Raw genomic sequence first — 15,034 nt, 5'->3', positions numbered from 1 at the left:
TGTGCAGTATCAGATAAGAAAGAAGCATGTTCCTTTTGGAAATAAAAAAGAAAGAAAAAATGACAGATTAATCTGATATTTTCGAAAATTCATTGGCTCCCCGAAAATAATCAATAAAGTATCATCTCTGACAATTTTTTCCCAGTTGAAAGCAACGATTCAATGATAATCCCAATTGATGACGAGTCGGGATGATATCATACCTAACCTCGATCGTTGATGACTGAGAACCGTTTATGACTCTCGGTGCGAGAAAATGTCGCGATCAGACGCTGACTCGCGATCGCGTTACGTAATCGGTCGTTATCAGAACGAAGAAATGGAAAAACACTAGTAGCCTATTGCGTTGATTTTCGCGACAGTGCTGCTATCGAGTGTGCGACCGCGGAGGATGCTCGGCGAAACCAGTTGCCTCAATAACAGAAAGTGTCATCGATCATACCAACAGAGAGAGAGAGCTGTCATCATTGATCTAGATTACCGCGATCGCGAAAATAAAAGTAGAAAAAAGGGGGAAATACAATCGCTTCGACAATCACTGTGCTCCCAATTGCTTTCAGTCCACGAAGATTGCTCCGACCTAGCGTCCCGAGAGACACACGCGCAATTACACGCCTATTTACTCTGTTATGTATACATTGTCGAAATCTGTCAGCTTCGGATCTTATCAGGCGTCACCGTGCACGAATTATACCCATCTCGAAGCTCGTAGACGATCCAACGAAACCAGCATCTCTTGTTCTTTCTCAACGGAATCGTAGTTAATTCGTTGCCCGAGTGGCTAGCGAGTGGGTGATTCGTGAAATGGGCCACGAGAAATTTGAGTTCGCTATAGATCGCGGCGGTACGTTTACCGACGTATACGCCAGATGTCCAGGCGGCAAGATTCGAGTGATGAAATTGCTCTCCGTGGACCCTGCCAATTACGAGGACGCGCCACGCGAAGGAATTCGCAGAATTCTCGAACAGGTACCCACGAATGTGGTCCAAGAGACCCGTTTTATACCTGACACGAGGTGATTTCAGGAAACCGGGAAGAAAATCGACGGAGAAATAGATGGCTCGCTGATATCGTGGATTCGAATGGGCACGACGGTGGCCACGAACGCTCTGTTGGAAAGGAAAGGCGCGAGAATGGCGCTCTTGATCAACGAGGGTTTCAAGGATCTCCTATACATCGGGAATCAAGCACGGCCCAACATATTCGACTTGGTTCGTATTTAAATACGCCACTGTATCGAATCTATGCTACTCGAAGTAATCGAGGAAGATCTCGTTTGTTTTCTCCAGCAAGTAGTCACCCCGGAAGTATTGTACGAGAAGGTAATCGAAGTTAAATGCAGAGTGATACCTGCCTTGCCTGGCAAATGCAATTTGGACGATAGGAAATGGCGCAGGACGAAGGGATCTACGGGCGAGGATCTTTTCGTCACTCGAGAACTCGACGAGGAGCAACTGAAGTTAGATCTGGAAGAATCGAGGATATCAGGGATCGATAGCTTAGCCGTGGTCCTCGCGCACAGTTACACGTCAGTTGCTTCATAGATAGATAGACCTGTGATTTTGTTTTATTCCTCTTTATTTATATTCCTTTGTTCGCTTCAGATTTGCCGAACACGAGAAGAGAGTAGGAGAATTGGCAAAGCTCGCTGGCTTCCCGCAAGTGTCTCTTTCCCACGAAGTTATGCCCATGGCGAGGATAGTCCCCAGAGGATTCACAGCCTGCGCCGATGCGTATCTAACTCCGCACATTAAGCAATACTTGCAGGTATCTTTCTCGAATCTAATTTTCCCGAGTGTTGATCGAACCGATCTTTCGATGTCCTTCGATGTGAACGCCTGTTAAATGGATTTCAGGGATTCTCCTCTGGCTTCAAAGATAAATTGAAAGGCGTGAACGTGCTGTTCATGCAGAGCGACGGCGGATTGACTCCGATGGACTCGTGAGTGCGGCACAATAGGTATCGAGGAGGAAATTGGTACGAACAGTCACGATGCGTCTCCTTTTGTAGATTCAATGGGTCACGAGCCATCCTGTCTGGCCCTGCAGGCGGGGTCGTCGGTTACGCGATGACTACTTATGGCAAGGAGACCGATCTACCGGTGATTGGATTCGACATGGGTGGTACGTCGACCGACGTGAGTCGTTACGGTGGCAGCTATGAGCACGTTTACGAGAGCACCACCGCAGGGGTCACGATTCAAGCTGCACAGGTATTTACACATCGTACTCGCTTTAAGCCTTTTGTATTCCAAACAAATGCCACGAGCATTCCGATCGTTGCGAAAAATCGAGTGTAAAGTGGTTAGCGCGATGAATATTTGAAAATAGCAAGGTTGTCGGTATCTCTTTTTACCCACTCGATGATGTCGGTGGTGATCGACACGATTTAAGACATTCTAAAACATCCCGGAATTGGGTTGAAGTTGGACGTGAACACAGTTGCGGCAGGAGGTGGGTCGATGCTTTTCTTCAGGTCGGGGCTCTTCGAGGTCGGGCCTGAGAGCGCTGGAGCCCATCCTGGTCCAGCGTGCTACAAGAAGAACGGTCCTCTGGCTGTCACCGACGCGAATCTTGCTTTGGGAAGACTTTTGCCGGAATACTTCCCGAAAATATTCGGCCCGAACGAGAACGAACCCCTGGACAGGTCTCGGACAATGGAAGCTTTCCGAATACTGACAAACGAAGTATGAAATTCACCGTGTACTGATAAATCATCGCTATGTATGCATTGATGGGTACTCTGTCTAAGGATTAACTCTTGTTTGCAGATAAACGAATTTTTAACGAAACAGGAACATGGGGGGAAGATGACCGTTGAAGAAGTGGCTATGGGGTTCGTCAGGGTGGCCAATGAAACTATGTGTCGACCGATACGAGCCCTGACGCAGGTATTAAACGAATTACACGAAGATTTTACGAAGGTTCAATTCGTTGAATAATTTTTCTTCTTTTCTCGAGCCAGGCAAAAGGTTACGACACATCTCGCCATGTTCTGGCGTGTTTCGGAGGTGCTGGGGGGCAGCACGCGTGCGCCATTGCGCGTTCCTTAGGAATGGGAACGGTGTTTGTTCATAAATATGCTGGAATTCTGTCTGCCTACGGAATGGCTCTAGCCGACGTCGTGGAAGAAGCTCAAGAACCCAGCGCGGAAATTTACGAACGAGGTATATTCCATAGAAACATCCCTGACACATAGCGTAACTAAAATCTGTCGTTTCTAAATTCAGAATCATACGCGCGTTTGGACGAACGCCTGGAAGCCTTGGAAAGGAAAGTCCGAGGAAGATTAGCTGCCCAAGGATTCCCAGATTCTCACATACGAACAGAACCCTTCCTACACCTGCGCTACCAAGGAACAGATTGCGCCTTAATGTGTACTCCCAGGCGAAACGAAAACGAGGGCCCGAAACACGGAGACTTTCTTACTACGTTCCTGGAAAGGTGAATTTTCTGGAACCAATATTCGTATCGCTGTAAAAACAAAAAGAAAACGAAGCAGGAAAGAAATCCTAATGACAATTGCGTTTCATCAAGGTATCAGACAGAATTCGGGTTCACTATGCCCAACCGAAGGATCCTGGTAAGCGATATAAGGGTAAGGGGCGCGGGGAAGACAGACATCGAGGAGGATCCGATTCTAGCAACCTCCAACGCAGCGACGAGACCAGAAAAGGCAAGCAGAAAGGAGAACACGCTGGAATTAACGCGATCCGTCAGAATCTAAACACGGAAACATTGATCTCTGTTCAGACAACCATGGTGTATTTCGAGAACGGCTATCTGGAGACCAAAGTGTACCAATTGCGTTCTCTATCACCTAGCTACGTGATTCACGGGCCAGCCATTATTATGGACAGCCTGAGTACCCTTCTGATCGAGCCCGATTGCACCGCATCGATCACGTCTCGCGGCGACGTGAAGATAACCATCGGCCAAGGGCTGAGGACCGAGGTCACGACCGAATTGGATACCATTCAATTGAGCATCTTCTCCCATCGTTTCATGAGTATCGCCGAACAAATGGGCAGGTAGATCGACGGATAAGATGAATATAAGAGAGTCTGCTAAAGTTCGAGGCTTTGATAAATTGGCATCTTGGCCTTGAAGGATTCTTCAGCGCACCGCCATCTCCACGAACATCAAGGAGCGTCTGGACTTCTCCTGTGCGGTTTTCGGGCCGGATGGTGGGCTGGTTTCCAATGCTCCGCATATACCTGTGCACCTGGGTGCCATGCAGGAGACCGTTCAGTTTCAGATGAGAGCCTTCAAGGGCGAGTTCTCCAGAGGCGACGTGATCCTCGCGAACCATCCTTGCGCTGGAGGATCGCATCTTCCCGATCTCACTGTCATCACTCCTGTCTTCTACAGGTATTTCATTTCTCGCATCGGAAAATAACGATACTAATTCAGAGTAATGATCGAATTTGTAACTGTCTGTCTTTAATCAGAGACGTGGAGAAACCTGTGTTCTTCGTGGCCAGCAGAGGACACCACGCGGATATCGGAGGCATCACGCCAGGTTCCATGCCACCACATTCGACTTCCTTGCTCCAGGTACGAAAATTTATGCAAGATTTAAGCTGAAGCTTCGTTTAATGCTTGCACCGTGATAATTAGCGAAGAGTCACGTTCTTGTACAGGAAGGAGCGACTTTTAAGAGCTTCCTGTTGGTACACAGAGGCGTGTTCAGGGAGAAGGAACTGACGGAAGCGTTGATGGAACCGGGAAAAATCCCAGGAAGTTCCGGAACCAGAAATCTGTCCGACAACCTGAGCGATCTTAAGGCTCAGATCGCAGCTAATCACAAAGTAATCCTCACGATGGTAATTTTGATTTTTCATTCGTAATTTTTGACGAACGTTTATCACAGGGATCACTGTTGGTGAACGAATTGATCGATATATACGGCCTCGACGTGGTGCAAGCTTACATGGGTCACATTCAGCATAACGCTGAAGTCGCTGTGAGAGATATGCTGAAATCCGTTGGCAAGAAGCTTCTTAAAGAGACTAGGAACACCGTAGCAACCGCGGTGGATTATCTGGACGATGGAAGCCCTATCAAGTTCCTTCTGAACATTGACATAGACAGGGGCGAAGCAGTCTGCGACTTCACGTAAGAGTTACTTTTAATCTCAATGTAATTTCTCAAATTCCTGCTTCAAGAAAGATTCAAAATTTCAGTGGCACTGGATACGAAGTGTGGGGCAACTGTAACGCACCTAGGGCTATCACTCTGTCTGCGTTAATTTATTGCTTGAGGTGTATAGTGGGCAGAGATGTCCCTTTAAATCAGGTACCACTAATTTAATTGCTGTTTTCCACCACCAGAATTAAATGCAAGGAGACAATCTTTCCGTATTAATTCCAGGGTTGCTTGAAGCCGGTGAAGATAATTATTCCGAAAGGATCTCTTTTGGATCCATCAGAGGAGGCAGCTGTGGTCGGAGGGAACGTGCTCACGTCGCAACGCGTGGTCGACGTAGTCCTACAAGCCTTTGGGGCCTGTGCAGCGTCCCAAGGTTGCATGAACAACGTGACACTGGGTACCGAAGAATGGGGCTATTACGAAACTGTCGCTGGCGGCAGTGGCGCCGTAAGGAACTCGAAATTTCTACCCTAGCTCGAAACTACGAGATTCATTTATCGACTAATCACTTGCAAAGGGCCCAACGTGGAACGGCAGAGGAGGGGTACACACGCATATGACAAATACAAGGATCACCGACCCTGAGATACTAGAACTGCGTTATCCAGTTATTCTCGATAAGTTTTCTCTGCGACCCGGAAGTGGGGGAGCTGGTGCTCACCATGGCGGTGATGGCGTCGTTCGTGAAATGACGTTCAGGTAATTAATTGTCCAATTCTTTTTAAAATTTTAAAAATATATCTTTACGAATGTTCCCATTACAGAGCACCTATGATGCTGTCCGTATTGACGGAGAGGAGGGTACACAGTCCACCAGGACTAGCAGGGGGGCAGTCGGGCCAGAAAGGAAGGAACACGTTGCAAAGAGCAGATGGCAGGAGGATCAATCTGGGTCCGAAAACCGCGGTGCCAGTGCGCACAGGGGTAAGGACGGTAATTTTTGTTACAGCGGGAAATTCTGCTCGCGCATATACGAGTTGCGTAAAAATTTACACCTCGCTGTAAAAATCGCGCGATACGACGGAAAAGGTAAACCGCGGATCGCGCTGATTTCGAAGAGGCGAAACAGCAACGAACCTATTCGCGTTTTACGCCGAGCTGTAAAAGATTTTATCTCGACCGCTATGATCGAAACGGTCTGCGACTCGGCACTCGCCGCGTTGCTCTAAGTTTACAAAATTTGCGTCGATATTACCCGCGTTGTTATTGGGAGAAACGAAGCAAGATTACATCTCGGAGAACTGCGAGAGGACCTGGGAAAATATAGAATACGACTGTTGGTTTCCAACTTCTCAAGCTCGTTCCCCTATTTATGTCCGTAATACCGAACTTGCGCGTCTCGTGGCTTCCAATTTCATTTTGCGCAGGGAAATACGAACGATCGTCGAGTTTCGTTCCTTTTCGTTCGAGCCTTTAACCTGTTTTCTCTAGGACAAGTTTATCCTGGAGACACCTGGAGGCGGTGGCTACGGTCCACCCGGGGAGGAAGCAACGTCGATCGAAAGAAGACCTCGAGGATTCGTGGAACGCGGCAGCGTGTACGAGTACAGGAAGGCGCAGGAATCGGTATAATGGACACTCGCGAGAACCGTTTAACGACAATAATTATCGGAACAATCGCTGAATGCGCACAATATTGCTATCTTTGTAACCATATGGATCAAGAAGAATAAATGCGAGCGAACATTTCACGTGGTTTTAATCACCCGTTCCATCGATATTCGATCGCGACCGATATAATAACGACGCGACTGGCCGTAAGAGGGCAATTTAACCGTTCAATTTATCGCTAAGCGATTTATTCAGAAGTTTCTTAATAAATCGAAACGAGGACCGAATCAAATTTACTGGGCCAGCATCGATTTGCCTGCGCGCTTCATTCGGCCGCGGCACACGATGGCTACCATTCCATTTCCGCTCGTGGTAATTGCTGACCGAAATATCGCGAGCGGCACGGAAGCGATTGCGCTTCCATTTGCTCGGGACGCTTCTCAGACGTGCGAGATCCTCGTCCAATATTCCTGCATTTCCATCTAAACTTCATTCCGCGCGAGGACCAGCGGAAAAATAGTATCGCGTCCGAGTAGGAAATTGTTCGATCATATCCTATTCTATTCTATTCTATTCTATTTCAAACGAATGGAGTTTCCAGCGATTTTCGCTACACGCTGCCACACGGCAAAAGAAAGTCGAGGGCTCTTATTTCTAGTAGACTTCTGCTAGCTAAGAAGCCTCTTTGTGCTGGCTTCTTTTCATCGCGGAACTCGAACCGGGAAACGTCTACGGTGCCGCATTAAAATGCAACACGGTGCGCCCCGTGTTAAGGTTCGTTCACAATTAGCTCGTCTGAATGAGGCGCTGATCCTCCAGCGTGTAAGTACGTGATGGTCCGCCAAGAGTCCTGCAGACGCTGATACCTTTCGCGATGCAGGCATCGGTACCACCGACGGGTTTAAGCCACTTTCGAACGATACAGTCATCCATGACCATCATCGTGGTTGTTGTGTCAAACGGCAGGAGATAGATGAATATAAATGACGGATGAAATAGGTAAAACTCGACATATATGTAGGAATGGAATAATTACAGCTCTGAAAGAATGTTAAAGGTGTTTGAACTTAGAACAAAAGTGACCACGTGTAAGAGAATCGAGTGCATAGGATGCTTACGATAGAGTCGAGTGCAAATTAGGGATGCGTCCAGAGTGATTGAAGTACCTGGCCCACCGAGATTGCGTGGGAAAGGGCATGATCGAGAAAGAAAGCCTGAGTATAAAAGAGGATAGAACGAATGATTAACCCTTTGCACTCGACGATCTTTTGGCTAAAGATGAGTAGGAGTTCAAAGATTTTCTGCTATAAAGCTGGCGATATTTCTTTCAGTAATAAATAAGAAATCGTATAATAATTAACACGTAGAATTTTTTAATTTCGATAGCTCCCACGCCGTTACATTATCTTAAATTTGACATATTAATTAATATCGATCTTCGAAATTTTATCTAATGTTGACTGACGGTCACCTCTCGAGTGTAAAGGGTTAAAAGTAAGGGTGCAAGGGCGTGAAAGGACAGCGTGCAAAGACAGTTTAGAAAGACGGTTTGGAAAGGCAGTCTATCAGTTTCGGTTGGGAAAGACAGTATATGAAAGTCAGTTGTAAGAGTCAGTTTTAAGAAAGATCAGAAAAATGTGCTCTTAGCGAATCTCTCTTGTTTCATATGCAGCCAATGTCATTCTATTTATAGTCTTGTTTTATTCTATCAATATGTTAAACGTCACGCCGGTTTTATGTGCCGCTCCGTTCAGGCCATTGCCGGCGAGAGAAGTGTTCATAAAACTCGGAGATACTGTACCAATTGCTATAACAGGAATTCCTAAACGTTAGTTCCAAAGATGGCGAAGAATTTAACATTAAAAGTTAGCACCTTTTAGTCCTAGTCTGAGCTGGTCCCGAACGAAAAGTCTAGTACCGGTCCCTAGATCAACAATACTATCTTAAGTCAATCCACCGAAAAGCAATTCTTCATATATGTCGCTAAGTCATCGTGATTTATTACAACATTTGTAAACTTGCTACTGACCTAGACTTAAACCCATCAGTGACATCGATGCATGCATCGAGCGCCGCATCAGCGTCTGGAAATCGCTCGAAGCGTCTGAAACCGCGCGAGTTCACCCCAAAAGATGAACCCAAATTTCCCTCGGCATCGTGAAAGAATGACGCTCGTACAAGGGGTCGTTGATTGAAAGCGGAATATTTTTTCTCTATTCCAGGCCGCTGCTTCGAACGCTTTAATATCGTTCGAAATCACGGTTTTCAGCGATCGTTTCGGTTCATCTCGAGGGAGCCGAGGCACGCCGCGTTATGATCACGAAACGATAAAGTTTCCGCGAAAATGTTACGAATGCTCGAGTGTTCGCGAAAGGGGAGCAGAAAAGTTGCATGAAAAACGACGATAGTTGAACGAAGTTTCGACACCCCCTTTTGCCAAAGTTATATCCTCGTCGTCGATACGCGCGCGTACCTCGGCCGATCAGGTATAGCTGATGCCCGATTTTCCGGAAATCCTTTCGTCGTCTCGACAGAGATTCCTACGGACTCGGCTGGAAAATATTTTCCAAGCGTTTTTCTTCCCACGAACCGTACTATTCCTACCACTATCCATCTCCGACCGTGAATTCGTTCTCCCCGAGAACGACCATGAGCCCGTCCTCGAGATGCCTGTCAGTTTGCCAGACAAGTCCATCTGTGTTTAACTAGATCGAAAATTCCAGCTCTTTAGACGCAATTTCGACGGTAACAGGCTGTGCAAACGATAATTAGACGATGTTCGTTCACTCGCGATTAGATCCGAGAATGTTTTACGATTTGCGCAATAAAACCTCCCAAACACCTGTCAAACGATGTCGCTATAAAACCACGCATTCGTCCGAGAACGGATCAAAGATCGAACGAAAACAGGGCAATTAAACGTTCCTCAACGATGAGGATAATATCGTTATTTTTCTTCCTAGCCTTTCACTGCGTCTGCTTGTTCTCGAGCGGAAACTGTAAGGAAGGATCGATTCGGGATGAAAATCCCGAGTACCCTAAACGAAAGCCGGAAACCTCGTCAGACCACGGTCGACTAATTACATCGAAGGAGGAACCTGTGGCCTATCGTGCAGCCACTGACAAACTTCCGTCGTTTTTCCGGGAAAACTTGGACCAGGTGAGTACGAATGACAATACCGAGTAATTATCCTGCTCGTCCTTTCCGTTTCAAAAATATCTTCCTCGCGAGAAGAGCGCCGTAACGAGGGACCCGCAGGAAACATCTCTCTGGAACTTCTTGCAGAGATCGACCAGGCCGGAAATCTCGTTGAAAAATCGGCGAGCTGGCAGTTCTCCGAAGGATAAACACGCGACATTGGATGAGGAACTTCCTTTGACCGCGTTCGCGCGAGCAATCGCCACAGCTTTCGAGAGCAACGGGCAACTTTCGTGGCGAAAATTGAATCGAAGATCGGCAGCTGAGACGAAAAAGGAGGAGCAAGCCACTCGCGAATCCGGATTCCCCAGGCAAGCTTTCAATCTGAACGGCAAACTTAACCTCGATCCGCGTGGGTTCAGCTTCTTTCTTTTGTTTTTCAGCGGGGATGGTGGCAGGGATCAACACTCGCGAGAGCAAGTCGACGCTGGGGCCTTCCAGGGCAAAGAAGAGGGACAGTGGAGCAACTATGGACTTCGTTTTGATAACAATCAGCGTCCGTTCAATCTGTCCGATCTCTTACCGTTCAAAAACGGATTCCTGGAGATCGTCAGTTTGCCCGGTCAAGTCGTTAAGAAGATCCTAGCTCGCCTGCTCCACGCCGTTAGACTCGGACCCGAGTCTAGATCCGAGAGCGAGGAATCGGACAATGGTTTACCGAGAACATTGTTGGAGAACTATTAGAAATACGTTAAATAACACTGAAGGATAACGCGGAAATCTGGGAAGTTGGGATTCACAGAGCAGTGAAAGTGGACCCATTGTCCATAAAGCTGAACGTAGGAAGACGCTGATTCACCGTTATTCCGGATAAAAGTATCGCTCTCGTTACCCCCTATTTTTCTCGCCAAGCTGTATTCCGTTGGATTGAAAAATAAATGGATCGATGTTTATAATAGAGCTTAAATTCTCGCGAACGCGCAAACCGAGGAGGCAACGCCATAGCAATGGCGAAGCTACGAACACAGAGGATCGAGCAGGATTGTTGGGATCTGTGCGTTATCGCGAGAACGGAGTTTCATAAGAAATAAATCGAGGAAGCTCGAGGATGTTTTCGCGAAGGATAAATCGAGCAAGAACTCCTTGGATATTATACGGCTCGTCGTTCATCCTCGCCGTGATTTCTCCACGAATGAAAGAACGTCTCGAATAACATCTCCAGACGAGCGGGTTCCGTGTACACGCGCCGCTCGTAACGCGAATAACGCGCGATTCCGCGCGAGCCTGCTGTCATCCACGTGTATTACGATTAATGATCACAGAGGTAATGATTCGCGCGCGGATGGCTGTCAAATGGTCGGCTATCTCTGCGAAATTTAAGGTAACGATCGCCGATAGACATGTGTTCTTTAATTAATCAATTTCCAATACATAATGCAAATTTGACGAGTAAATCCGATTAGTATTAATATCGCGATTATCCATTCATTCGTATCTTTGAATAATCAAATTAACCGTATATCGTATTGGTACGATATACCCTCGAGCGAAATGAGTGAAATTAAATGGACGCAACTAATAGCGAGAAATTATTTATTTTCGCTAATTTATCGCCGTCGCATCAGCGGAACGGGAAAATACACAGTTCGCGTACCTGTCTTCGCTTTTCGTTTCCTATCCCCCCCGTCACAGTAAAGTACACGAATTTTTACGCAGCTTCCAGAGAGGAAATTTCCACCGCTCCCGAGACCGATAACCGGAGGTATGGTTGCGGTCAAGGGTAGAAAATTTTCCCAGCAAATTCCCCCAGCGAATTCTCCGTTTTCCTTCGCGTCTCCTTTCATCCTCGTCTGGATTATTTTCAGCCAGTCACTCGCGTGCTATATTAAATAAGTAGCGTGGATCGTCGCGAGGAAGGACGAGTACCAAAATGGCGATGTCCCTCCGTCGTGCAATACGAAGGATCACTCGAACCCTGGTCGATCGAGGAGGAAAAATCGAGCGCGCAGCGAATCGTCGATTTCTCTCGTAAACACTGGCGGATCCACGCTTTCCGGCAGCGAGGAAATCATCGGGAAAATCGCTTAATTTCGCGAGCACGAAACAAACTGTTACGATCGTCGATATTTTTACGCACGCCTGTCCCGTCCGCTAGATCTCGATTCCCCGGGGAGGAATTCTTCCAAGCAGCGGAACACTTACCTCGGAATCACGTGGAGGTTGCGTAAACGTGACCGACTCTGTAGCTCGATCGCGAGATTTACTGGAACCACAGCTGGATCTTCAATGATTCGTTTCTCCGAGGAAATGTGGTTCGCACGAGCCTGGCATTCGATAAACGAACCTTCCGAACCTCCCTCCGGAATCCCTATACTTGGAAATACTCGGTAGCTCGGTTTTATCCGTCGCGTCTAATTCTATTTAATTTCATTAAAAAATAATTTCCTAATCGTACCGGTGACCGAGTTCAGCGTAATCTCCGTCGAGGTCCCGCGATAACTCGCACTCGAAGGGAGGCGATCTTCGAGGTCTCGCTTTACGACGGAAGCTCGGGGCTGATTCAACCCTCTCGTGCACGACGATGTATCCTCGCGAATGCAAAGCGAGGAGAAAGTTTCCGCGACTGGCATTTTGACGATTCGCGGGTGTTTCATCGAGCACGCGGCGCGAGACGAATGAATTCCCAGGCGTTTAAAGCCGGCGTGACACGTCGACGAGGACAGTCGCGGGGTAAATTGCACGCGTGTTCCGTCTGACGGGTACGAATTGCATCGGCGAAGGAAAAATGGAAGACGGGGCGAAGAGATAACGCGCGTGAATGCGGAATGGCGCGGGGTCGAAAGGCGAGGGTTCCGGGCGCGGAAACGACGCGATCGACGAAGAGAAACGGAAGCTAGCGTGGCGGTGTGGACGATAAAGGGGTGGTCAGTCGGTGCCAGTGGCACGTTACCAACCAGAGCCACCGGCATAAATCCTATTCCACCCTCGCGTAAGTGTATGCCCGGCTCGATCTTCCAGAGGAAATCGTACACGTATGCGCGCGCGACGCGTCTCGGCTCGATCTCTCGCATAAATCGCTCGGCCAACGTTTCCTCCGGATCCCCGTGGAAAACTCTGCGAGAATAATTTCCCGACTGTTCGCGTTTCGCGCGGATCGCGAGCGTTCCGCCGCAATATTTTAACGTTTAACACTTTGTACACGGGGTTGATGTCGAGGACGCCGCGCGCTGAGATATCGCCGATGTTACCGGAAGCCAGCCTTGGATGCCGACAAACGAGGCTCCTCGAGTTTATATAGACGTTAACCTTTTGCTTCCGAGGATATATCGCAGCGAGGTCTCGCGTACTTTCCACTGCCCCGCCGATTCTGGCATTTTTAAACGCTGCGTTTTATCGCCGCGAGGTTTACAGGCGAATATTACGATGAAGGCAATATCAACGTTTACGACCCGAACGATTGGATTTTACTCCGTTCCGAGAGTTATTGTCATCTTTATGCTTCATCCATTAAACACGACGAACAGGCTCCCTCCAGTCGCGGAGCGCCGGGATTTCTTGCTCGCGCAGAAATTCAATTTTCATGAAAAATTGAGAGAGTCTCGAACGTAATGGACGGATTACACCGGAAGCTGAATTTTAAACAGAGTCAAACTCTCGAGGGGTAATTGCGTGAGAAGTCGGTGAAAGTGGATCGTCGAACGACACGCGGGGACCTTAACGTTTCTCCCCGACGAGAACTCTTGCAGGGTAGTTGGCTGTTTGCTCCGATATTAGAACGGACCTCGTGTAAGGACCCGAGAGAGAGAGAGAGAGAGAGAGAACGGCGAGGATCCACGGGGATGAAAGCAGGGGGAGCATTGTCTCGTAATGGTATGCGAAACTCTTTACAAGTTCCTCGCGAATTTCAGTCGGGGGGCAGAGGTTACACGCTTCGAAAGTCAACCGATTCGTGAAATCTTTCTTCCACTTTGGGAATCCTTTCGCTCATACAACGACGACGAAATCGCGTGGCCATTAGGCGAGAGCGAAGTTGGTCGAAGATCAATCGAGAACTTATAATCGCGAAAGTTCTATCAATGGAACTGTTTCGTCCTAATCGATAATTGACGGACGATCGTCTTTCCAGCGGGATGGTATTTCGTGTCAATATCGGCATTGCGGTTAGATTCGAGAATTCGAGACAGAGAGAGAGAGAGAGAAATGTCGAGGATATTCAAGATACTTAAGCCCCGAGCGAATAGATTCATCGAGCCTTGGCGAAGTCGAACTCTACCGAAGGATACCGAGAATTGGCGATTCAAGATGAGGAAATTCGCGTTCAACTTGACAGGGTTTAACAAATACGGATTGTACAGCGACGACGTGCTGTACTATGACCACGTCGTGACGATGGAAGCTGTTCGCCGACTACCCAAGGACGTGCTGGATGCGAGAAATTTTAGGTATTCCTTGAAATATGCTCGCGCGTTACGTTAATGGTGTACAGTTGGTTAACGTAAATTTCCGTAGCGGCATTTTCGCCGGTGGATGTTCGATTCGCATATTTGTTAGGCGACTGTGCCGCGAAACTATGCGTAAATCCCCGACTATCCGGGATCACGGAATTTCCAGGATCACACGCGCCATCCAATTGGACTTCCTGAAGATCTATCTGCCCAAAGAGAAATGGATCACCTACGAGCAGGACTTGGAATATCGATATCTGCGCCCGTACATAGAAGAAATCGTGATGGAGAGAATGGAGATTTACGAGTTCGGTTGTACTAATTATTCCGACCACGACTGGCCTGCAGGTGAACTGAAATAGAACCGGGCTGGCCCTTTTGCTTCTCTGCGCGTTGAAATATGCATAGGACCGGCGAGAAAACACCGAGACGAAGAACATTGAAGGATGGCCAGGTGCATGGGTGCAGAGGTGCAACCCCGTGTGCGCTTCGACGGAATTCGCGTGGACGTAATGCAGAGACATCGACGAATGCGAAGATTTTCCGCACTCGTCGGATAATCTACATAAAGGATAACACAAATGACGAACGACGTGTACTAATTGCGAATGTAACGATGATCATAATTATAATAATCCGCGTGCACTGCGCGAAAGCGTAAATAAATTTCAAATTAACCCGAATATATGTGTACTCGGCGATACAAAGGGCCATAATATTCCATGATATCTGTCACATCGCGCAGGA

General features: G+C 47.7%; 2 protein-coding genes across 2 annotated transcripts; both read left to right on the top strand.

Moving 5' to 3' along the window:
- The first annotated feature begins 357 nt into the window (after positions 1-357).
- On the top strand, positions 358-6,831 carry LOC108555272 (5-oxoprolinase). The gene is made up of 21 exons (XM_017910847.1): positions 358-969; positions 1,027-1,212; positions 1,291-1,529; positions 1,606-1,768; positions 1,858-1,943; positions 2,013-2,214; positions 2,428-2,688; positions 2,773-2,892; positions 2,967-3,168; positions 3,232-3,445; positions 3,539-3,677; positions 3,755-4,032; positions 4,112-4,372; positions 4,453-4,558; positions 4,645-4,812; positions 4,875-5,119; positions 5,188-5,299; positions 5,375-5,599; positions 5,670-5,851; positions 5,917-6,076; positions 6,584-6,831. The coding sequence occupies exons 1-21, from the start codon at positions 805-807 to the stop codon at positions 6,722-6,724; spliced, it is 3,855 nt and encodes a 1,284-aa protein (XP_017766336.1). The 5' UTR covers positions 358-804; the 3' UTR covers positions 6,725-6,831.
- A 7,211-nt stretch (positions 6,832-14,042) lies between these two features.
- On the top strand, positions 14,043-14,649 carry LOC108555255 (cytochrome b-c1 complex subunit 7). Its single transcript, XM_083287418.1, has 2 exons — positions 14,043-14,284; positions 14,454-14,649. Exons 1-2 carry the CDS (start codon positions 14,043-14,045, stop codon positions 14,647-14,649), a joined length of 438 nt encoding a protein of 145 aa, XP_083143544.1.
- The last annotated feature ends 385 nt before the right edge of the window (positions 14,650-15,034 follow it).

The sequence above is a fragment of the Eufriesea mexicana genome, unplaced genomic scaffold (genome assembly GCF_001483705.2).
Source record: "Eufriesea mexicana isolate 0111107269 unplaced genomic scaffold, ASM148370v2 scaffold168, whole genome shotgun sequence".
Lineage (NCBI taxonomy): Eukaryota > Metazoa > Arthropoda > Insecta > Hymenoptera > Apidae > Eufriesea > Eufriesea mexicana.
This window is presented reverse-complemented; position numbering and strand designations above follow the sequence as displayed.